Source organism: Urtica dioica, chromosome 10 (genome assembly GCF_054948205.1).
Source record: "Urtica dioica subsp. dioica isolate 48M chromosome 10, U.dioica_male_clone48M_v1_H2, whole genome shotgun sequence".
Classification (NCBI taxonomy): Eukaryota; Viridiplantae; Streptophyta; class Magnoliopsida; order Rosales; family Urticaceae; genus Urtica; species Urtica dioica.
This window is the reverse complement of record NC_142765.1, coordinates 21,986,158-22,011,133: the sequence shown is the minus strand read 5'-3', so window position 1 is coordinate 22,011,133 and position 24,976 is coordinate 21,986,158. Positions and strand designations below refer to the sequence as shown.

At 33.6% G+C, this 24,976-nt stretch overlaps 1 protein-coding gene, 1 long non-coding RNA gene and 1 pseudogene across 3 annotated transcripts; 1 reads left to right on the top strand and 2 right to left on the bottom strand.

The window, feature by feature from the left end:
• Positions 1-974: 974 nt before the first annotated feature.
• Positions 975-9,774, bottom strand: LOC149384035 (LEAF RUST 10 DISEASE-RESISTANCE LOCUS RECEPTOR-LIKE PROTEIN KINASE-like 2.4). Its single transcript, XM_089629037.1, has 4 exons — positions 8,785-9,774; positions 2,763-2,792; positions 1,437-2,665; positions 975-1,250 (listed from the first exon to the last, which is right to left on the bottom strand). Exons 1-3 carry the CDS (start codon positions 9,599-9,601, stop codon positions 1,446-1,448), a joined length of 2,067 nt encoding a protein of 688 aa, XP_089485163.1. The 5' UTR covers positions 9,602-9,774; the 3' UTR covers positions 975-1,250; positions 1,437-1,445.
• On the top strand, positions 6,381-8,397 carry LOC149384036 (uncharacterized). Its single transcript, XR_016301782.1, has 3 exons — positions 6,381-6,884; positions 7,834-7,898; positions 8,077-8,397. It is a non-coding gene; the product is annotated as an uncharacterized LOC149384036 (long non-coding RNA).
• A 7,366-nt stretch (positions 9,775-17,140) lies between the features above and the next one.
• Positions 17,141-22,993, bottom strand: LOC149384034 (LEAF RUST 10 DISEASE-RESISTANCE LOCUS RECEPTOR-LIKE PROTEIN KINASE-like 2.3 pseudogene; annotated as a pseudogene). The gene is made up of 3 exons (XR_016301588.1): positions 22,201-22,993; positions 18,437-18,469; positions 17,141-18,351 (listed from the first exon to the last, which is right to left on the bottom strand). The product of XR_016301588.1 is annotated as an LEAF RUST 10 DISEASE-RESISTANCE LOCUS RECEPTOR-LIKE PROTEIN KINASE-like 2.3 pseudogene (transcript).
• Between the last annotated feature and the right edge of the window lie 1,983 nt (positions 22,994-24,976).

Genomic DNA, 24,976 nt, shown 5'->3' with positions numbered 1-24,976 from the left:
CTGTAAATAAGATATTTATATGCTAAACAAATTAAACATGATGCAATAAAATCTATAAATACCAACAAGTAATTTTGAATTCGTCGTTTTTTTTTCTTCCATAATGTTTACTTTATGTTCTTCGTTATATTCTCGTATTGGTATTGTAAATGGAATATTTACGTCGTATATAATTGATGATTGATGCAATTATTTAAACAAAAAATTGGCTATATAAGTCACCTAAACTATAGGAATTGTAAATTAGCCAACCTTTGGTAAATACTTTGTAAATAGCCAACTTGCATATGTGGCAGCATATTAACTACCTAAAATATATGTTTGACTGTGTTAAATAAGTCTTTTATTAATCTGTTAATAAGTTTGCTTGGCTATTTACAAGAAATTAACTAAAGGTGGGCTATATCTCAATCCACTATATCCGTGTGGCTATATAGCTTAATAACCCTTATTTAAATACAGCGTGTTACTCATAATCCGTCGTATATATATAAAACAAACCCGAATTTCACTGTGAAATCCGGGTTTTTGTCATAAAATTTTCCAAAAATACCTATTTAAGTTTTAAAATTACATTATTCATTCTACAATGAACAAACAGACAAAAATATCTTTTGATTGATAAAACAATTACAATTTGTAAAGAAGATGACGTCTCTCTCTCACAATTATACCCAACTTTTTTTTTTCAAAATTATATAAATGCCGTTAAATATTACGACATCTGTTCAAATTACAGAATTGCCATTTATAACATCAGACCAAGAATATTCTAGATATACAATATTCTGCAGTGTATACCTTTTCAAGGTTGTGAAATTACATGCATGCCACTCTGATTGAATACATATAAAACTCTGAAAGTTAAGTAAATTATAAAAATGCCACTCAAGCTATAAGATACAAAGCTCCAGATATTTCTGGAAAAGCCATTGAATAAAAAAAAAAACCCTAGATATTTCTAGATACGGGATATTTCATATTCTGGCTGATTTATAATTGACGTTACCAAATTCTTATATCTGCTCTATAAATATTGAGTTGGAGTTGCAAAACAACATATATACACACATATAATCTTTGACTGATCAATATATCTAGCTATTGTCTGCTAATGAACATTAGATAGTTTGGATCATGCTCACGCTTAGCATGTGGGAGAACAGGTAACAAGCTTGAAAGAACAAAAATCAACTTCAGTAAATCTTTCATGTTCCTCTCTTTGTGTAAAGCTCTCTGTCTCTCTCTCTCTGTAAAAAGTAATACATCACAAAGTTAATAAATTATGTACAATAATAATATACAAGTTTCCTGCTGCGAAGCGCAGCTATCATGCTTGTAGATTATAAAAAGAAAAAAAAAATTAGAATATATATTAACAGAACAAGTTATTTTATTAATAGCCAAAACAATGATCATACACAAATTTGACTCACAAGCATCATCTAAACGGCATGATCTTTGATGAAATGACATTCCTCTTTGATACATGGGTCTTTCGACGACGATGATGAGAAAGAGCCCTCAGTTAGCGTGAGAAACAATCTTTCAGGAGATCTCGGCGAACATGATGTAGGCCTAGTTGGAATTTGCAGGGCTTCTAAACTTCCTTCCAACATTTCAATCACTTTACTCATCGAGGGTCGATCCGATGGGGCAATCTGTATACACCAAAGCCCAACTATGATCATCTTCCTTGCCTTGCGGTTTTCCTCGTCGCTCATATCACCCCACAAACTTAAACTACTCTGGTGTTTAAGTTGTTTATAAATCCAATCGGGAAAATAAATCTCGCTGGTTTTGCTCACTTCAACTTTAATGTTCTTTCTACCACCGACCATTTCAAGAATCATCATCCCGTAGCTATAGACGTCAGACTTCGATGAAACTTTGCCAAAAATTATGTTGCAAACTTCAGGAGCTATGTATCCTATCGTACCTCTCGGGTTCAATAATGACACACAACTCTCTTTGTTCTTGCAAAGCTTAGCAAGACCAAAATCAGAGATTTTCGGACATAGATCTTCATCCAATAGGATGTTATGTGGTTTTATGTCGAAATGCAAAATTCTAGTGTTGCAACCGCGGTGCAAATACTCGAGACCTCGAGCGATGCCTATAGCAATCTGAATCATTTTGTCCCACTCTAAATTTGTCCTAGCTTTAGATGGATTTTCGCTGTAGACAAACTTCTCAAGCGATCCATTAGGCATGAACTCATAAACAAGTGCCCTTTTCGGACCTTCAAAACAAAACCCTAAAAGAGTGACGATATTCACATGAGAGGTCCGGCTAATACTCACAACTTCATTGAGAAATTCTTCGCCATTGCCTTTTGACGACTTTAGGAGTTTCACCGCCACAACACGACCATCTCGTAAAATTCCTTTGTACACCTCTCCATAACCTCCTTGTCCCAGCTTGTCCTTGAACGATTTGGTGATTTTCTTCAATTCCGAGTATTTGTATGTTTTTGCAGTTGGGTTTCCACATTTTCTTATAAATGCTGGTATATCTTGATCGCCTCTATTGCTGGTTGACAAAATGCCTCTATTAATGGTTGACAAAATGCCTTTATTAATGGTTGACAAAATGCTCTTTCTTTTCGTGTAGCACCACCTTGTGAAGCCCATAAAAAGTAACGCCACTATCGTGCTGGTAACCGCTGTATTGATACAGTGATTTAATCGGTAAACACATCCATATACAATTTCAATCAAAAGATACACACTACGAAAAAAATTGAAGAATGACTAACTTACCTAAGATAACTTTGGGCCTCCAATTGATTCCTGGGATATTAAGAGATGTAGAATAAACTATCAGAACAACTGAGATGTTTTATATTCCAAACTACTGTAATTATATGACTTGTATACATACAAGTGTAACACAAGTCTTGGCAATCAACATTTTTCTCGTTAATTCCTTTTCAAACTTTAGACATCTCTTTTTTTTTTTTTGGATTTTCTTAACTGTAACGTCTGGTTCTATACTAGTTCAAAACGTATTTTATATGCATAATTATCAGTCTTACTCTCCATATTCTGGGGAAATTCCCTCGGGATTATGAAACGTTCAATTAATCCACAACTTGGTAGACATTATTCAAATTAGTAATGAACTGTCTTAAGTATTATTAGATTCGGTAATTATCCTTTTGTCGACAACTGATTTTTCCTTGACCGCTATTCGTGCTTGAAGTAGGGATGTGCATGGTCCGGTCTAAAATCGAAAAAAAAACAACTAAACCGGACCGGTCTAAACTATCTTAAAAAAATTAAATCGTACCGGACCAAATAAGAAAAAAAATAGGAATGAGGACCAAATGAGAGAGAAAGAGATGTGGATGGATTAGAGAAGAGAAAGAAGCATGAATTGGTGAATGAGATCATTGATACTTGAGAAACCAAGCTTAATGTTATTACATCACATTTGAAAACCAAGCTCTATGTTGAACACTATAAGAAAACCAAGCTTTTGGGTAGGTAAAACGTCCAAAATACCATTGTAAAAAAAACCTCGAAGCGATTAGAAAGATAAATGCAAAAACTTCGAAATCACTAGAAAAATGAAGGCAAAACCTTCGAAGATATAAAAATGAAGGCAAAACCTTTCGAAGATATAAAAATGAGGGCAAAAACTTTGAAAATATATTATTCAAACACTAGTAATTTTGAAATTTTTTGTTTTGATCTTTTTCATCGTTTCGAAGGTTTTGCTTTCATTTTTCTAGTAATTTCAAAGTTTTTGCCTTCATTTTTCTATTAATTTCAAATTTTTCTAAAATGATATATTTTGGACGTTTTACCTACATAAAATCTAGTTTTTCCTAAAGTGTTCAACATAGCGTTTGATTTTCAAATGTGAGCTAACATTGAGCTTGATTTCTCAAGTTTCCCTTATTGTTTTACTAAAATAAAATAAAAAAAATAAAAACAAAACAGAAAAATCATTTAGGCCTGTTTGTTTCTTAACTTGAAAACTGTTTTTCACTTTTCTAACTTGAACAATTTTCTAAAAAAATTGAATTCACTGTTTGTTTGATGATTCTCATAATACAATTCAAAAAAATTTCAAACTGTTTTCTATTTTAATGAAGAAAATCAGAAAACAGTTTTTAGGTGTTTTCCAATTTTTTTCACTCAACTTTCTTAACTTTTTTTTATTTTTATTTTTATATTTGTATATCTCCTCTTGACATCTCCTTCTCTCCTATCAACATCATTTCATTTTCCTCACTTTTGATTATCGAATTTGTTTTTGTTCCCTGTAAAACTTAAGTTTTACAATTATGACAAACTTTAAACAATCGAAACTCCATTTTACAAACTATTAATTGGTCGTGATCCTCTCGTCGAGCACATAAGTTTTCACTATTTTTAGTCAACATTAGGTATCAAAATTTGATATTTGTTGTATCGACTATAAAGACAAATGGTGTTTTCCGATGAACTTGTGAACAATCATTATAACTAAAGGTACGACCATTATATTCGCAACAAAGACTTTCAATTAGTATATATCTCGACGCCTAATTCTTATGTGAATTATTACAGTACAACTACAAAAAACTGAATAAAAAAACTGAAATCATTACCAAACAGTTATTTGAAAACAACTGCAAAAAAATTTTAGACTACAACTATATGAAAACAAAAACAGAAAACAAAAACAATTTGAGTGAACTGCCAAACAGATTGCAAACTTGTGTAATGTTTGTGTCAAGAAAAGAAAAACCGCGTGGCAGGTTATGTACCATCAATTTTCATAATTAGAAAAAGAGTAAGTCTTGTAAGCAAGTATTTTTCATTAGAATTTTTCAAACAATGGCAACGAATTGTCACGTAAAAATAAATAGCGGTAAAATTTACTATATAATCGCGAAGACCAGACTGATCACGAGTTTATATTGTCATGCTATAACAAGTGAAGATGATTAAGATTCTCCATTTTTTTTTTTATTTGAATTCTCTCCTAACTTATCTTCTTTTTTCTTTCAATATTTTTTTCCCCCTATGTGGCCCCATGTCGATTAATATTTAATACTACAGTATGATCTGGGACTATTATTTATTTTGAAGTTTGGCGAATATTATATGCAACTAAAGACTTAAAAGAGGATTTCATGAGTGGACTCATTCAAACACCAATATAATTGATGACTGCAGTGAATTCAATTATTATTATTTTTTTAATTCAGAGTAATGTTGGAAAATGGAGGGATTTCTGTTTGATCAGAGAGCAAAGCATTTGCTAGCCTAAGCTATGAATGACATAAGAAGAAGAAGGTTAAAAAGTGTACGTACTTTCATGTGAAGGTTAAAAGGTTTTGTACAGCTATCACAAAAATAAAAAAGACACGTAGGATTGAGATGGGCTCTACTTTGTATACCTTGTCAAAATCTTCCAAGGGATGATTCATGTGCCTTAGTATTTTATTTTCCTAAATGATCATCATCTATAAAATATCTAAAGTCAATGTGATTGTATGGTCACAATTGTACAAGACTATTCTCTCCAGTCAACCTTTTTTTTTCCCTGAATTATTTAATAACACAAGCGGGTGTGCCCGCGCGTTGCGGCGGATCAAGCCGATGATAAATACATTTTTATAGTTATAAATTTTACGTTTCGGTAAAAGTAAATAACTTAATAGATAATTAAAATTTTTCTATGTTATTTATTTTGTAATTTTGTATATATGCTTCTAAAGTAATAAAAAAACTGTATAGTGAAATTTGTGAAGATGAAGTAGCACAACTAATTACATTGTTCAATTTACAATTATGTAACAATATAAATAATAACTCTTCAATTTCAAATTTTAAAAGATACAACTTACTTGTTTTGAAATACCAATTAGCCATTTCCAGTTAATAGTGCAAAGACAATACTATTATTGAATCAACTATCATTTAATTGTATGATGACTTTTTATTTATATTCATGTATATTTTTTTCAAATATGCTATTGATTTGTTATCAATGTATCGGAGAGAAAAAAAAAGTTACAATTCTTCAATTTTAATATCTATAGAATATGAAATGAATTTTTTATTCAAGAAAAGTATAATGAACTTTATTAATCCAAAACATTGCAAACATCTTTTTTTTCTTTTATGAATTAACTTAAAATCATATCAGATTATTTCCAATCCCAATAGTAAGAAAAAATATTTATCAACACAATATTTTGCTTGATGTATTTTAGTATAAATGAGTTATCAATGTTTTGATGAAAAATAATATTTATAAAATATTTGAATTTGAAAAATGTTTTCAGAACAAATAAAGCGTTTCAGTATTAGTGATTTTTTAATTGTTGTCTTTTTTTTTCATATTGCTATAAAAATAAATTATTTTTTGTATCTATGTCAAAACCATAAGCAAAGTGTAATTCACAAAATTGAAAGAAAATAAAAGCTCAAATATAAACCAATTTCAGAAAATATAAAGCCCATTCAATCCATGAAAATAGGTAGAAACAGAAGCCCAAATAAATGATACGCTATCTGTAAGGAAACAATAAAATGAAAATAAGGTAATTTATTTATTTTGATCGGAAAATCCAAAGCGTATCTGTTAAGCAATAAAATGCTACGTGTCTTATTTTTTGGTTAAAAACAAACGTGTTATTTTTTTTTTTTTCTAACCATTAAGGGTTTCATTGCTTTGGTTATTACCACGCCGCATAAAATCTGAACGAAGAGCGAGAGAGAGAGAGATAGAGAGAGAGAGAGAGAGAGAGAGAGAGAGAGAAATGCGATCAGAAAGAAAGGAAAAGAGCCGAAGAAGAAGATCAAGCGCCGAACAAAATGAGAAATAAGAAGATGGTGAAAAAAGTAGAAATGGACAAAAGGAGAGACAGCGATGATAGTAAGGTAAAGTTTCAAATATATATTTTTCTCTCGATTTTTAAAGAACAAATTTATAGGGTTTTTACCTGGTGTTGGATTTGGTGGTGATTTATTGTTTTTGGGGTTTTCGATTTATGATCAACCTTGCTTATGTGTTTGATTTTTTTCATATGATTTGAATTTATAATTTGGTTCGGATTTCACATTTAAGATTTGGGGGTTTTGATATGTAAAGAGCAAATTTTGAATAAGTGAATTCCGGGTTTCTTCTTATCAGAATCTGTCTTCGAAATCTATTTTCTAAAACCCGAACTTTCTTTTTCCATTGTTTTTATTTTGCAAAATTTGTTTACGTGGTCGAAGGAATTTAAGTTGAGTTTATTTATCCTATTTCATATTCGCTGATTGTTCTTGGTTATTGATTGATAGTAACATAATGTAATCAATCACATATTTGGTACGTCAACTTTTTCCAACAAATTTGAAGAATCTCTATGAATTTAGTAGTTCATAATAATCTTCCTTTCTATTTTTTCTTTCTTGAATTTTTTAAGAAAATTAATAGATGAAACATGGCTGCTAAATTTTGAAAAATGAGTAGTCCAAAATCTGATTGTCTCTGAATTTAGATCTCGTCTTCCTTCTTCAATTGTAATTCAGGAGTTCAAAAGATAAAAAAGAATTGGGATGATAGGATTTATATGAACACATTTCGGTGTAAGGTTTTAGAAAAGTCGAGAAACCTGTGACAAACTTTTCAGGCACAAAAGGAAAAATACAAAAATTTAACAAACCGCTTTGTTTTTGTGTTTGTTTATTATTCTAATATCTTCCAATGAAATTCTTCTTTATTGATGTTAATAATCTGCGTCTTTGTGAGATCGTGGTATGTGGTTGTGTCTTTGTGCCTACTGAAAAGATCAAATGGATGAAGAGATAATTTTATATTGGGCGTGTTATAATTTCTGAACAGGAAGCTGCTGTAAATGTAATGCTTCTGTAATACCATGTGATCTTGCTGCAGTGATCTTTGTTCAAGTAAGACTTATTTTGGTTGATTTTGCAAGCAATGAACTGGGTGGTTTATTTTTTATTTTAAAGGTTATGATTTTTGCAAGCATTAGGTAAAATTTGGTTTGGTTGATTTTGCCGGCAATGAACTGTGTGTGTGTGTTTTTTTTATAGGGTTTTGATTTTTGCTTTGTTTTCTGTATAGGTTCGACAGTTTGAGCAAGATTGGGTAGCTATATATAGACTGAAATGACTCTATGGAGAATTTTCTGGAAATAACCACGAAAGAATTCGTCAAAAATCCAGAAATTTCCGGATAAGAACTCAAAAGTCCATAAATATGCAGATGATGACGTCAGCACATTAGGAGTTTGTCAGGATGTTACTCTATGTCAGAGTATGGTGATGTCGTTTTTCTCTAAAATTTGAATGGCAAGTATTGTAATTATGACAGTTTTAAAGGGCATTTTCGTCAAAAAAAATTCGGATACTGTAGACTTAACAGTAACCTGTGTCTGTGTGAATAGTGATTCCGGATTCTCCTTTATATATATATAATAATGTAATTAAATTTCTGAACACCTTAGTATCTTTAACTAAACTATTTTTGAAACGCCTAATTTTTTAGATAGTATGATACAATTTAAGAGAGCCAAAGAACGCATTGAGCTCGATTTCCCAATGGAAGCACTTCAAATGCAGAAAGCAAACACAACGCTTATACTTATTACTACATTACGAAACTAAAATGTCAAACTTATTTTATAGAACTACGACATCTCAATTTTATCTAACACGCTTATACAGAGTAATAATGGAAAATGGAGGGATTTCTGTTTGATCAGAGAGCAAAGCATTTGATAGCCTAAGCTATGAATGACATAAGAAGAAGAAGGTTAAAAGGTGTACGTACTTTCATGTGAATGTCGTTCACACGCTCCAGATTTAGATGGTTGAAAACCCTCCAAGCAAGAACACAGAAACTGCGCATTGGTGTCGAATCCGCAACGTCGACTATTATTCCAGGTCATGCAGTGGGTAAAACATTTTTCCAAATCCATGTAATTCACTTGAAACCCTTTCTTCAACTCCAATTCCACGTCATCTCCGGCCTCGATCCGACGCAGAACGTCCCGTGGCACAGGGACTGTGACAACTTTACACTTCTCGACCGACGTCGACCTCAAGCTCGAATAGTTGGCGTAGAAAACGTTAACCCGTTGACGCTCATTGTGGCAGCTTAATCTACTAAGCACGTCTTCGTCGACGGTTTCCGGGCAGTCATACAGCAACGTGAGATTCGCAACTTTTTTAAGATCATTAGCAAAGAAGGAAGGATTTAAAGTGGTGTTTTGGAATTCGCGAAGAGAGCATGGGTGCTCATACAGGTCGTTCCTGGTGAGGTTCATGGTTCGGCGTGTTTGGTCGACGCCGAGCACCCGAAACTCGAGGCCTTCGATGTTGATGACCGTGTATGTGTTGTCGATGCAGCTGAGATTGAACCCGGGGTGGAGACCGCAGTTTTCGAAGGTGGTGTTTTTCCAGAATGGGAGACCCCAGTCTGTGAGATTGTCTCCACAGCTGTACGGAGAGCATTGGCTGGGATATTCATATGGTTCGTATTGGGAATGGGAAGCGAAAGGGAGAGAAAAGACTAACACACACCGCAACGCCAAGGCTGAGAAAAACAACGAGCAGTGGTGGTGCTTCCTCATTATTACTCTATTCATTTGGCTGAATGAGAGCTTCACAGATCTCTTTAATGCCTTTGCTCTTCACAAGATACCGTAAACTATGGAGAGAGGAATTTTTGAGTCTTGACCAAGACTTTGTTGGAATAGTTTTTTATTGGTTGGAATTTTGTGTGTGTGAGACCCGCGGAAGGGATTGCCTGTGTTGACTTGTATTATGAGTAGTTGCTTTTCATATTTTTATTTTGGGTGAAATTAAACATAATATTTGCTAAAAAAATCATATTTCTGAGTATGAAATGTAAGGAGACACGGAAATGCAAGGGCGGAGAAAATAAGTGGGGCTACAAATGAGGAAGGGTAATTTTGGTATTGAAATGGGTTGAGTACCCTACTTCACTCGGAATATTTTTTATGATTATTCTTCGGTTTAGCTTTAGCTTACACGAGGTAGTTGCGTTGCCGCGTTGCTCCAGGAAGTAAGGGAGCGACGAAGACAACGGAGATTCGGCGGCGGCGCAGAGACAACGAATTTTCTCATTTATGATTTTTTTGTTGAATATGGTGAATAGAAGATTTGTGGATTTTCTGAAAGTCTAGGGCTTTGAATTTTCTTTGGGTTGGAAAGATTCTGGTGAGCTTGATTTGTTGTTATTGTAGAGTGAAGACATTTGAACTCGTTCTTGATTCAGGTTCGGAGCTCGCCGGCGACCGATATAGAGGATGCGTCTCTGTGACCAATGACAAACTCGTTCTTGTGTTTTAATTTTACTTTTTTTGTTTTGGTTTTGGAGGTTCATTATAATCAGTGCCACCATTATCCGTCGAGCCATTCCGGAGGCCCGGGATGGACGGACAACCCGAATCGATCCCAAGACAACAAACAACTATATATGTCCTTCCGTATAACCACCAGACCATATTTTAAAAATCGTATATTAATTTTTTTCCCCGATTTTTTCAGTCTGGACCCTACCTAGATTCGTGCCTTTGCTCTATGACCTTATACTTCTTCTGTGGAAAACTATGGTCGAGAACGAAGACATCTATGTGAAGAGACAATGCGGTTTGAACTGAGCGATAGAGAGATTTTTAATTTGATCAAAATTATCAGATGGTGATGAAACGTGTATCACTGTCCAATTTAACAGCCCATGTTGTAACGAAACATAGGTCTAACAATTCGTAAATATTGAATTTTTATGCCGTCGTTTTTTTTTTTTTATATATATAAGCTTATACTTGGTTTCCTAATAGCTTTTTTTTTCAATTAAACATTTATCTTCTCATTTTTATTTTCATAAATACATAAATGCCCATATTAATGTGCCTAGACATAAATAACTAATTAACATTTATATACAAATTCCATCGACTACAAATATTTAAAAGAATCAAACTTCGTGTATATAAATAAAAATAAGAGGAAGAAAAAAGAAATTGCAAAGTAACAAATTTTCTCATTGATCAATGGGGAATTGACACAAATAATACCATCTCAATGTCACTTACCATATTTGGCCCAAAATCAAAAAATTGACAAAACTAGTACTTTTGGTAGGTGAGAGAAATTAAATTTTCTCCAACTACCCTCAACATTTTTTAACCTCTCAAAACACATCTAACTTTCATTTCTCTCATCTGAAACTTCTTTCACATTTTTTTTTTCAACTTTTTCTTCCTGTTGAGCTCAGCTGGAGAATGAAGGAGTGAAGCTTCTTGGGTCGCCGGAATCTTCATCTCTTGGGTCGCCGGAATGTTCTTACTCACCCAGGGTAAGTTTCTTAAACCTATTTTAAACTCATTTTGCAATAATGTTAAACCCATCTAAAACCATTTTGCAATCCAAGGTTGCTCATCAAAACATCAAGATTCAAGTTTGGTTTATGCAAATTGTTCATAAAAACTTCAAGATCCAAGCTTCAAGATCCGACTTTACGGGTACGGGTAAAGTCGGGTACGCCTATTCCGTTATCCGTACCCGTTATAATTTTTTACTCGTTACTCGGACCCGTTTACCCGGATTTTGAGACGGGCCGGGTAACGGGGATACCCGCCGGGTAAGCGGGTTAAAAATATTGGACCCGTTACCCGTTTACCCGGTTTAAAAAAAGGGTAGCGGGTCGGGTAGATCCGCTTACCCGTTTATAAAATAAAAATCCATCAACAATATAAAGTTTAAAAATAATAAAATTTAGGTGAAAAATATCAAAGTGCTACTACAATATGAAGAACATTAAAATTCAAAATAAAAAAATAAAAAATACAAAAGAAGTCTTCATTGCAAATTGACCATCTTCATTGTAAATTTGGTCATCTTCATTGCAACATATACAAATTTATTATTTAACGGGTCGGGTCCCGGGTAACCGGGTACGGGATGACTATTCCGTTACCCGTACCCGGACCCGTTAAAACCTTAACGGGTATTACCCGTTTATCCGTTTACCAAAAAAGAACGGGTATTACCCGACCCGAATAAATCGGGTAACGGGCCGGAACGCGAGTAACTGGTCAAATTGTCATCCCTAATTACACGTCACGAGCTATGGAGGTCGTGGGTTCAATACAAAAAAAAAAAAAAAATCTGTACTGAAGATTTCGGACAAGATTTTCGCTTTTTAATATAGCAGCTCTATAACCATCCAATAGGGAAGTATTATCTTAGCCCAAGCCACACAGCTTAATTAACGACAGTGTGTTTTATTTCGTGAAAAGCAAATTAAAGGCGTACCTTTAACTTGAATCGATACACATTCTCCAGACTCAACTTGTTTTGATCCTTTGGAGAAAGTACACTGAAATTGCGCATTGGAGCCTAATCCGCAACTCCCGTTCGATCCTTCGCAATATAAACAGCGATCCAAGTCCAAGTAATTCACTTGAAACCCTTCTCTCAAACCATCGATCACTCCCACTTGTTTGTCCTTGATACGATCCAGAACTTGCCGTGACACCGGGACTGTGACAGCTCCACACTTCCCGTCCGACACCGACGTCACGGTCGAATCGTTGGCGTAGACAATGCTTTGGTCGACCGAGCAGTTAAGCCTACTGAGAACGTCATCAACGTAGTCGAGAGGCTCTGATGAGGACATCTCAAGCATCAAATGTGAAGAAAGGCCAATGCACTCATCAACAAATTTGGATGTTTTTTTTACTTGTTTTGTAACCTCTAGCTTTTAATTTTCATTACTTGGTGGTTTTTATTTTCTTAGAGGTTATGGTTACTTATTTTTGTTGTTATGTTTTTTTTCATTCATTTGGTTTTATAACCATTGAATTAGAATATGTAAGGTTTGTGTCTAGAGGTTATTATCTAGACTATATATATATATATATATATATATATGTGTGTGTGTGTAAGCTCTAGTATGAGCATCTTGGAAGATATATGAAAAAGTGTGTTTGTGTGTTTAGTGAGGATTCTCTTAGTCTAGAACTTATCAAGAATTTGTGCTCAAAATTCTTGTGGCGTTCGTCCGATTTATCGACGGGAATTCCGCAACCCATCGTGGCATCATTCGATCCATCCTAATTCGAAGGTTTCGAGCACGAAAGCTTTGTCTATATCCCAACCTTCCGATAGACGGTCCGCTCAAATTGAACTCCGACGAATCTCTCCGACAAGTTCACATCAGGCTCTGAGGAATCACAGTCGTAGAGCAGCGTGAGATTTGCAACTCTATCTGGGTCATAAGCGAAGAAGGAGTGGTTGAAAGTGGTGTTTGGGATTTCGGGGAGATAACACGGATACAGAAACAGGTCGTTCCTGGCGAGGGTCATGGTTCGGCGTGTTTGGTCGACGTGTAGCACCCGAAACTGGAGGCCCTTATAGTCCATAACCGCGTATTTGCTGAAGACACAGTGGAGCTCGAACCCGGGGTGACCACAGGATCTGGGAATGGTGTCATCCCAGAATGGGTAGAGGTCTCTGATATGTAGCTTTTGGGAATGCAATAATGCTCGACGGGCTTAGGGCTAGGGGTCGGGACGGAGACAGAGACGGGGTCAGAGTAGGGTTGGGATTGGGATGAAGAAGCGAAAAATAGGGACACTAACACACACCGCAAAGCCAAGGCTGAGACCATGAAAAAGTAGTGCTTCGTCATAATATTTTGTGATTTATTAATGTGATGTACATGAATTCCTTTGGTTTTTGTTTTGGTTTTGAGGAGATATGTAAAATATTCGAGGAGTGGTGAGAGAGGAATATGGTATCGACCAAGACTCGTGGAAATGTTTTTTTATTGGTTGGCTCCGTTGGAATTTTGTGTACGAGGGCCGAACGATTAGCCTGTGTTGACTTGTGTTACGAGTAGTTGAGTCCTAAGCCTACTCAAACACGTTACTCATTTGGCTAGGTGAAATTGAACATATTAATTGCTTCAAAAAAAGTTACATATATACGAATACCCTAAACAACACTCGTTTTTCCTTGTGGAATTTGTTGTTGAAGTCACAACAACAGCACATTATTTCATTTGTATCACAAAATGAGTCTAAATTGCATTCGTGTCTTTTTTTTTTGCATATTTGTCACATATACAATGTCTTAATTACCATTCTATTTTATATCCAACAATAATTCATATCCACATCCAAACCCTAATCTCTCATCAAATTCTCTCACGCGCCGATCGTCGCTCCGACGAGGTCACCGCCGCCGTAACCCTCGCTGGAGCTCTCGCCGGAATTATAGATTCAGTCTTCTAGTCTACTTTTGTTTTGTAAATATTTAACTGTGGTTCTACTTTCTTCTTCTAGTCTACTTTTGTTTTGTAGATATTTAACTATGGTTCTACTTTAAGGGTATTTTGGTCTAATAATAAATAAGAGTGACTTACTTGCAACATGTTTTTTGGTAGTGACATAGATACAATTTTGTTCATAAAAAGTGACTTTGGCTCAAATCTCTCTTTTTCCTCTATAGACATCGGTCCATCATCCTTGTTTTCCTCTATAAACATCGGTCCATCATCCTTGTGTAATATTCGTTTCAAGAATTATGAAACGTGGTATGCTATACTTCATCCTCTTGTGTAATAAACCAAGTCTTGTTACATGTATGAGTCACTACGTAATGGTGGTAACTGTTGCTTATTGCTATATATATGATCAAGTCATTTTTCATTAGAATTGTTTAACAATGGCCACGAATTGTTACGTAGAAGAATGATTTTTTTTTTTATTTTTTTTATTTGGGCTATTGATCAGATGATAGGAGTAGACTACTTGTATAAAAAAATCTCTTCTATTTTTTTAGCTTTCTTCATTTTACTTACTGATCAACTATTGCATTGACCAAAGACTATTCCGGATTTATTGGATGACGCGTTGGAATTTTGTGTATGAGAGAGATGTGAAGAAAGCGACAGAGGCTGTTGGCTGACTTGCGCTACGAGAACACTACTGTATTTCTCTTTATGGCATAATGCATTTATGTCTGAAAAAAATCTACTATCCCCTCTAAATTCAATATGGACTATATATTGTCTGGTATTCATAATGTGACACTGACTTAAATGCACGTCATATTTTCATGTTATATTTTTTAAAAAACAAACAAAAGGAAGAAAATATAGTGACCAAGATGAATACTATTGACAAAATAGTGTTGTGTTTATACTATCATCAATTTGGTTTCAAGGATAATATAGTTCATATATATTTAATAAGGCAATATTAGCAATTAGACAGTTTTAATTGGAAATGCAAATTAAAAAAAAAAAAAAAAAAGAAGAAGAAGAAGATAATTTTCAAGTATGCTTCGGTTGATTATGCAGAGTCACTTTATTGCGACACTACATTAAACCATTTTTTTTTACCAAAAATCCTGTTTTTTCACAAAACAAAACATGCATATGACTTTTCGTAGAAAACATTTCAAGAAGTTATGGATATGCCCAATTTGAAGACACGAGATTTAAGCTACAGATGTATTTACAGAAAAGTCTTGTGGCTTGGGATAAAAATTTGTTTCTTTGCCTTTGCATTGCATCCCCACATAAAAGTAGAGCCGGCTCAAGGAATTCCGAGGCCTTGGGCGAGAGGCAAAAAAGGAGCTTTTATAATTATATTTAAATTAAAGTTTTAAAAATAACACATTATAAATTTATCATTAACCAAAAAATTAAATACCAACTTACAATACAACTCAAATTAATTAAAAAAAATATCGTATTACAAAATAAAAGGTAAAAAAATTACACAAAACTTGCTAATATGTTGACAAAATAAAAACACACACACACAACTTATAAAATAAAAATAAAAAAACTAATTGAAAACAAAATAATAATAAAATTAATAAGAATCCACGAACGATTAAACCTGGACTGAAAATAGTTGTTGGAAATAGCAACAGCTTGATGACTTGATCACTTTAATAGTCCAAGAAATACAATAATAACAATTACAACGTTTTTTTACATATAAATCTCTCTATGATTTTTTTTTTTCCTCTTGAACTTCTATTTTTTTTTTTTACTTTAAGTATTGTAAAACAATTAAATTAGGAATTAATTGAACTTCAAATATTTTTTCAATATCAAACCTTTATATTTTTTAAAAGGTTAAAACCCTAATTTTATCTATAAAGCAGAATTTATTAAAAGGTTAAAACCCTAATTTTATCTATAAAGCAGAATTTATTAAAATTTATTGCAAACTAAGCAAATAAATAACTGAAAACCGTTGGTTCCATTTCAATGCAGCCTAGGAATTCTTTTTAAAGGATGGGCTTTATTGCTCAAAAGAGCACAGCCCAAATAAACCAAATGTAGCTTTTTTGCCCAAAAGACTATTGGACCTTTTATGTGGCTGGAGTCTGCTGACATTAAAAATAAAGGGAAAATAACACATTTATACCCTGTGTTTTAGTGAAATGTCGAGTTTAACCCTCGGTTTTTAAAAATGTCGAGTTCATACCCTCTGTTTAACTAAAATGACGAAATTATACCCTGAAATGAATAACAGCGTCACAAATCTCCCTTTCATTGATATTAACTCTTATATAAGAAAAATCAAATCAAATCTAAATCAGTGCTCTAACTTCCAAATTCTCAATTTTGAAATAAAAATAGCCTTAAATTGAAATTAAATAATAAAACTCATACATCCTAAGAAATGACTTCATTCCGTGTTCGAATTGTAACTCTAAATCCTGGATTCTCTGTTCGAATATGCGATTTTGATGACTATCAACTATCGATGTTTACCCCTTTGCATCTTTCTGTGTTCTTCACGATTAAGAGATTGTTGTTTATTTTTTAGTTTTTAAATAAATTACATATATGGCGCGAATGAATAAAGATAATTGGTGTTTATATATAAATATTATAGTCAACGTCAATGAAAAGTCAATAAAAAGAATATTCATGACACTGTTGTCAATTTCAGGGTGTAATTTCGTTATTTTAGTTAAACAGATTGTATAATTTCGTCATTTTAGTTAAACAGAGGGTATGAACTCGATATTTTTGAAAACCGAGGGTTAAACTCGACATTTCACTAAAACACAGGGTATAATTGTGTTATTTTCCCAAAAATAAACAACAACAAAAAACAAAAAACAAAAAACAAAAAACAAAAAACAAAAAACAAAAAACAAAAAATACAAAAACAAAAAACAAAAAACAAAAAAAGACCCAAATTAAGGGGCTTTCCTTATCCTTACGACGTTGAGGATGAGAAAGAGTCTGTCGTTGGCATGGGAAATAATCTTTCAGGAGATCTTGGCAAAGATAGTGTAGACCTAGTTGGTATTTGCAATGCTTCTAAGCTTCCTTCCAACATTTCAATCACTTTACTCATTGAGGGTCGATCAGATGGCGCATTTTGTATGCACCAAAGCCCAACTATGATCATCTTCCTCGCCGTTTGATTTTCCGCGTTGGTCATGTCACCCCATAATCTTAAACTACTCTCCTGTTTTAGTTGCTTATAAATCCAATCGGGAAAATAAATCTCACTGGTTTTGCTAACTTCAACTCTAATGTTATTCTTGCCACCGACCATCTCAAGAATCATCATTCCGTAGCTATAAACGTCTGACTTGGATGAGACTCCACCAAAATTTCTATTGCAAACTTCGGGAGCTATGTATCCTATCGTACCTCTCGCGTTCAACAATGATACATAACTTTCTTTCTTCGGGCAAAGCTTAGCGAGACCGAAATCAGAGATTTTTGGACTTAAATCCTCATCTAAGAGGATGTTGTGCGGCTTTATGTCAAAATGCAAAATCTTAGTGTTGCAACCGCGGTGCAAATACTCAAGACCTCGAGCGATCCCCGTAATGATTTGGATCATTTTTTCCCATTCTAGGTTTGGCGTAGTTTGAGAAGCATTTTCGTTGTACACAAACTTCTCAAGCGACCCATTAGGCATGAACTCGTACACGAGAGCTCTTTTTTTTGGACCTTCGAAACAAAACCCCAAAAGCGCGACAACATTCACATGAGAGGTCCTACTTATGCTCACAACTTCATTGACAAATTCTTCACTATTTCCTTTTGATGAATTCAGGACTTTGACAGCCACAAGGCGACCATCACTTAGCTCTCCTTTGTAGACCTTCCCATATCCTCCATGTCCCAACTTAAGCTTGAATGATTGGGTGATTTTCTTCAGTTCCGAGTATGCATATCGCTTTGCACTTAGACTTCCATATCTTCCTATCAATGCCTCTATATCTCGATCGCTCTTTATACTGTCTGACCAAATTATACGAGTCTTTATAGTCCAAATTGTGATGCACAATATTATTATCCCACACCCACAAGCACCTGTAGAAAAAGGCAATTTGTGACGTTATGATACAGTGAGAAAAATAAGAGCAATATACAACGGCATAATGAATTAGTGAATTACCTATAATAATGAACTTGATGTGGGTAGAGTTACCTGCAAAAATTTATACGTAAATGGTCATTCTTAAAACAATATTTCTAAGTAAACTTTCAATGAACTGACGAGATTATTATACCTTGTATTTGACATTGTAGCATAATCACCCATTTGTATTTATACTTAATTAAATATTTATCAACTTCTACGTACAGTTTTTTTTTTTGGGTGTTCTAGCACAGTAACCAATAAAAATAAGAAAATTCTAAAATAATTAAGGTTTTCTAAAATTAATAAAATAGTTTAATTTATTAAATGTTCAAATATCATGTGCTAATAATTTTTTTTACCCTAGTCAATAAAATTATTGACTGGGAAGTTGCTTATATATATGCATGAGTCAATATTTTTATTAACGGTGTCGAAAAAATAGACAACGTAACTTTGACTATTTTGCTAAAATCTAACTTTTTTGTTAATTTTTTGATTAATTAATTTTAAATGATTATTTTTATTTAATAAAAATAGTAGATTTAATCATATTTACATGTATAGTTTGCTATTAAGCCAACTTTTAGTAAATATTTGGTAAATAGTCAACCTTTTTGTGTAATCAATTGTAAATAATAGTATAAATAGTTGTAACCATAATAAAGATTAGCTATTTACCAAAATTTGACTAAATAGCAATCTAAAAGTGTAAATATGGCTAATTTGCTAGTTATTTGTCATGTACGGTATATTCTTTGGGGCAATTAGGCTAGTAATACAATAGTCCACATTCTTTTTAAAAAATAGTCAAAATTTCATTTTATTAAGAAAATAGCTCACCAGGTCGAAGTTGATTAAATTAACTGAACAATGAATTTAATTAATTGTTCAGTTAATTTAATCAACTTCGGCCTGATGAGCTATTTTCTTAATAAAATGAAATTTTGGCTAGAATCTTAAAAAAAAAAAACTAATGGATTGACTAATTGTAACAAATTCTTCATTTTCATATTCTTAGTCAAACTCATCAGTTTTAGTTTCCAGAGTTGTTAATATAGTAAATAATCTAGAATACTATCAGAAATTATGCTTAAACAATTATTGTTATGTTTCAATTATTAATAAAACTAATCAGTTAAAAGTAATTGTATATTATTAATAGAAATCTATAATCTTAATATATAAACATATAAGAAAAAGAGAAATATTATAATTCAGTATTTTAGAATTATTTATAAATTTTTTTATCCATTATATTTCGAATATAAAGTATAAAGGTGTTATAACATTTCAGAATTTAAAACTGAATCAAAATATATTATATTAAATTTTCAAGCATTTCTTTATATGATTAATTAATAAACACACAGTTCTTAATTTAAATAAGAGAAATACAAGGTATGTTAAACATTGACTTGTATATTAGCTATTATTTTATTCTTTTTCATTAGATAGGCAAGATAAATATATTTGTGAGTTCTTATAATTTTTGTTTGTGACAGTTTATCATTTTAATTGAAATAAAATCGCCTTATATCACACATTATATTATGAATAGAAAATTAGATAGATCAAGTCATATTTGAAATTTCAAACTAGCCAACGTTTCAAATTTTAAATAGAAATTTTAGTTTTAATGACATATTGAGTAATTCAAATTTTAAAACCTTATCACTACAACAAACAATGGCAACAACCACAATTTTTATTCTCGGGAATAGCCACAACAAGTTGTGGCTAATTAACCACGACTTTTGATGATACAGCCACGATAACTATTTTCATTTTCTCATTTGAGCGGGCTTTTTCTCGCGCTCAGTGTTTGCTAACAGCCACGACTTTTGTCGCAACTGTTGTCAGTTTTTTTTGTAGTGTATTTATCATCTACAATATTATCCAATATATATTTATAAACTATTATTAACGTAAACCCGATACTAACATTAAAAAATTAGGGTTTGAAAATATAAATGGCTTAATTTAATATTTCATTTAGGAAATTTGATTCGTTTACGTGTCGGAGTGATTTTCCATAGGAATATCAATGGTATACGGGTCCGATTGGATGCACTTGTTCCATTACTCAGACTTAGTTAAAAAAAATAGATCCGTTTACCCTATTTTTTAAAAATGCGGGATAACGGGTATACACGTCGAATAAATAGGTAGAAAAGTGTCGGACTTGTTACACATTAATTATCCGTTTTAATTAATTTTTTAATTATAGAAAATTATAAAACAACAACACGAATTTTATTTGAATATCATATCTCTTTACTTTCTAGCTCTCTTACCTTTGATTATTGTTATCTTGCTTTGTTTGATTTCTATTATGAGTAGCTAGACTTGTAGAGGGACATGATGTAGTTGGAGATTCGATAATGGTTGACTCATTTGCTTAGGACTAGAGTTGATTTTCAAGAGGGAAAAGAAGAAGAATTATGTGGGAATGGATTGTGTGTTATCTCTAGTTAGAGTAGCTAAACTGGCTAGTGAATCCTAGGCGAGTTTTGAAACCGAGAGGTAATAAACATGCGAGCTCCACCCCTCCCGTAATAAATCTACCTAGCTCTATAGAAAGACTAGGGAACAGGTGTAGTCGTTTGAACTCTGAGTGTAATGCGGTTGTGTGTTTAATTAGGACCGAAGCCGAGAGGTATAAGTTCGTCACCCAATTAGATCACTAAAGACTCAAGAGAGATTAGTGGATAATTTCAAGGGGTGAGATAGAGATTTTCGTTCTTTTTCAACCTAAATGTGAACCCAATAATCAACCACATCATTGAGCCAACAAAGTCATATCCCTCGTTTTTACCATATTTTCTTGAATCATTTAAGTTTATTTGCTTGTTTTCAATCACACAACAAACTTTGAAAAAAAACCCCTTTTATTGTTTTATTTTTATTTATCTCATTTTGGATGGTAGACCCTTAATGGAGTTTATTTTGTAGGCCACGGCGTGGGCTGTGGTTTTGGACAGCTATCACAAAAATTGAAAAGATACGTACGATTGAGATGGGCTCTACTTTGACCTGGCCAAACTTTTCCAGGGATTATTCGTGTGCCTTGTATTATATTTTCCTAATGATCATCATCTATTAGATATCAATGCGATATGGTCACAATGTGATTGTATTGTATGGTCATAATTGTACAAGATTACTCTATCCGGTCAGCTAATTTTTTTTTTCTTGAATTATTAATTACATATTATCAAGCTTGTGAACCTACTATTAAGAATTAATGCCGATAAAAATACTTACTGTTTATTCAAAATGATATTTATATATTCTTTTTCTTTTTTTTTTGCGCTGACAATAATAGCTAATGTTATTTTTTGCTTCCTCATTACTCTATTCATTTTGGTTTATGAGACACCTCTTAGTTTACTCTAATATGAATTGACGACTAGATGGAGGGTAACTCGCTTCCGGCCAAAAATCAAACTTGTGTACTGTTTGTGTCTAGAAAAGAAAAACAGCGTGGCCGGTTATGTACCATCCACGTTTCATAATTAGAAAAATAAATCAGTCTTATAATTATAACAATGTCATGACTCATGAGCCATGACGTAAGGGTGGTAATATAACTGTTGCTTATTGCTTAATTAGAATGCGGGTTTGCCTATATAGAGGAGACCTAATTGATGATTGCAGTGAATTCAATTAATTTTTTTTAATAAAAAATCAGAGTAATGTTGGAAAATGGAGGGAGTTCTGTTTGATCAGAGAGCAAAGCATTTGATAGCCTAAGCTATAAATGACATAAGAAGAAGAAGGTTAAAAGGTATACGTACTTTTAGTTTTAGGTGAATGTACACACGCTCCAGATTTAGATGGTTGAAAACCCTCCAAGCAAGAACACAGAAACTGCGCATTGGTGTCGAATCCGCAACTCCGATCAATTTTCATGCAATCGGTAAAACATCTTTCCAAATCCATGTAATTCACTTGAAACCCTTTCTTCAACCCCTCGATCAATTCCACGTCATCTCCGGCCTCGATCCGACGCAGAACGTCCCGTGGCACCGGAACTGTGACAACTCTACACTTCTCGACCGACATCGACCTCAAGCTCGAATCGTTGGCGTAGAAAACCCGTCGACGCTCATCGTGGCAGCTTAATCTACTAAGCTTGTCATCGTCGATAGTTTCCGGGCAGTCATACAGCAACGTGAGATTCGCAACTATTTTAGGGTCATAAGCAAACAAGGAAGGAATCAAAGTGGTGGTTTGGAATTCGGGAAGAGAGCATGGGTCCTCATACTGGTCGTTCCTGGTGAGGTTCATGGTTCGGCGTGTTTGGTCGACGCCGAGCACCCGAAACTCGAGGCCTTCGATGTTGATGACCGTGTATGTGTTGTCGACGCAGCGGAGCTCAAACCCGGGGTGGTGAACGCAGTTTTCGGAGGTGGTGTTGTCCCAGAATGGGAAATGCAAGTCTCTGAGATTGTCTCCACAGCTGTACGGAGAGCATTGGGTGGGATATGATGCGTATTGGGAATGGGAAGCGAAAAGGAAAGAAAAGACTAACACACACCGCAACGCCAAGGCTGAGAAAAACAACGAGCAGTGGTGGTGCTTCCTCATTATTACTCTATTCATTTGGCTGAATGAGAGCTTCACAGATCTCTTAAATGCCTTTGCTCTTCACAATATATGTAAAAAACTATGGAGAGAGGAGTTTTGAGTCTTGACCAAGACTTTGTTGGAATAGTTTTTTATTGGTTGGAATTTTGTGTGAGGGGTTGCCTGTGTTGACTTGTATTATGAGTAGTTGCTTTTCATATTTTTATTTTGGGTGAAATTAAACATAATATTTGCTAAAAAAATCATATTTCTGAGTATGAAATGTAAGGAGACACGGAAATGCAAGGGCGGAGAAAATAAGTGGGGCTACAAATGAGGAAGGGTAATTTTGGTATTGAAATGGGTTGAGTACCCTACTTCACTCGGAATATTTTTTATGATTATTCTTCGGTTTAGCTTTAGCTTACACGAGGTAGTTGCGTTGCCGCGTTGCTCCAGGAAGTAAGGGAGCGACGAAGACAACGGAGATTCGGCGGCGGCGCAGAGACAACGAATTTTCTCATTTATGATTTTTTTGTTGAATATGGTGAATAGAAGATTTGTGGATTTTCTGAAAGTCTAGGGCTTTGAATTTTCTTTGGGTTGGAAAGATTCTGGTGAGCTTGATTTGTTGTTATTGTAGAGTGAAGACATTTGAACTCGTTCTTGATTCAGGTTCGGAGCTCGCCGGCGACCGATCTTGAGGATGTCTCTGTGACCAATGACAAACTCGTTCCTGTGTTTTAATTTTACTTTTTTTGTTTTGGTTTTGGAGGTTCAATATAATCAGTGCCACCATTATCCGTCGAGCCATTCCGGAGGCCCGGGATGGACGGACAACACGAATCGATCCCAAGACAACAAACAACTATGTCCTTCCGTATAACCACCAGACCATATTTTAAAAATCGTATATTAATTTTTTTCCCCGATTTTTTCAGTCTGGACCCTACCTAGATTCGTGCCTTTGCTCTATGACCTTATACTTCTTCGGTGGAAAACTATGGTGGAGAACGAAGACATCTATGTGAAGAGACAATGCGGTTTGAATGAACTGAGCGATAGAGAGATTTTTAATTTGGTCAAAATTATCAGATGGTGATGAAACGTGTATCACCATCCAAATTAACAGCCCATATTGTAACGGAGGAACAAAATCATGACAATGGAAACATAGGTCTACAATTCGTAAATATTGGATTTTTACGCCGTCATTTTTTTTTTTTTTTAATATAAGCTTATACTTGGTTTCCTAATAGCTTTTTTTTTCAATTAAACATTTATCTTCTCATTTTTATTTTCATAAATACATAAATGCCCATATTAATGTGCCTAGACATAAATAACTAATTAACACTTATATACAAATTCCATCGACTACAAATATTTAAAAGAATCAAACTTCGTGTAAATAAATAAAAATAAGAGGAAGAAAAAAGAAATTGCAAAGTAACAAATTTTCTCATTGATCAATTGGCTGAGGATGTTTTTATAAACGTTTATATGCACTTTCGTATTAGAGAGAGTGAGAGCAAATTTATATTATAAAATAAAATGACAAATATATATGTGAGATATTAATAGTATAGCTATAAGTGAGACTTATATATCTTAAAATATATATGCACTGAATAGTGAGTGACCTTTTTGTAATGAGCAAACAATTTTGTACAACACATCATTACAACTAATTAGAATAGATTAGCGGGACTCTGTTATAGTTACAGTCTAAAGTTACCCATGATAAATGATATTTTTTTGAGAAATTGTCCAATTTACCACCAATTTCATAATATTTTTCCACTTTCCACCAAAACACTAATTTATCAACATTGTTGACATAGATGAGATGTCACATTAATTTTTTGGTGGAAAGTGAGAAAATGTTATAAAATTAGTGATAAATGGGTAATTTCTCTCTATTTTTTATGATATTTCTATGACATTGACCCAAGACTACGAATTTATTGGATGACGCGTTGGAGTTTTCTATTACATTGACTG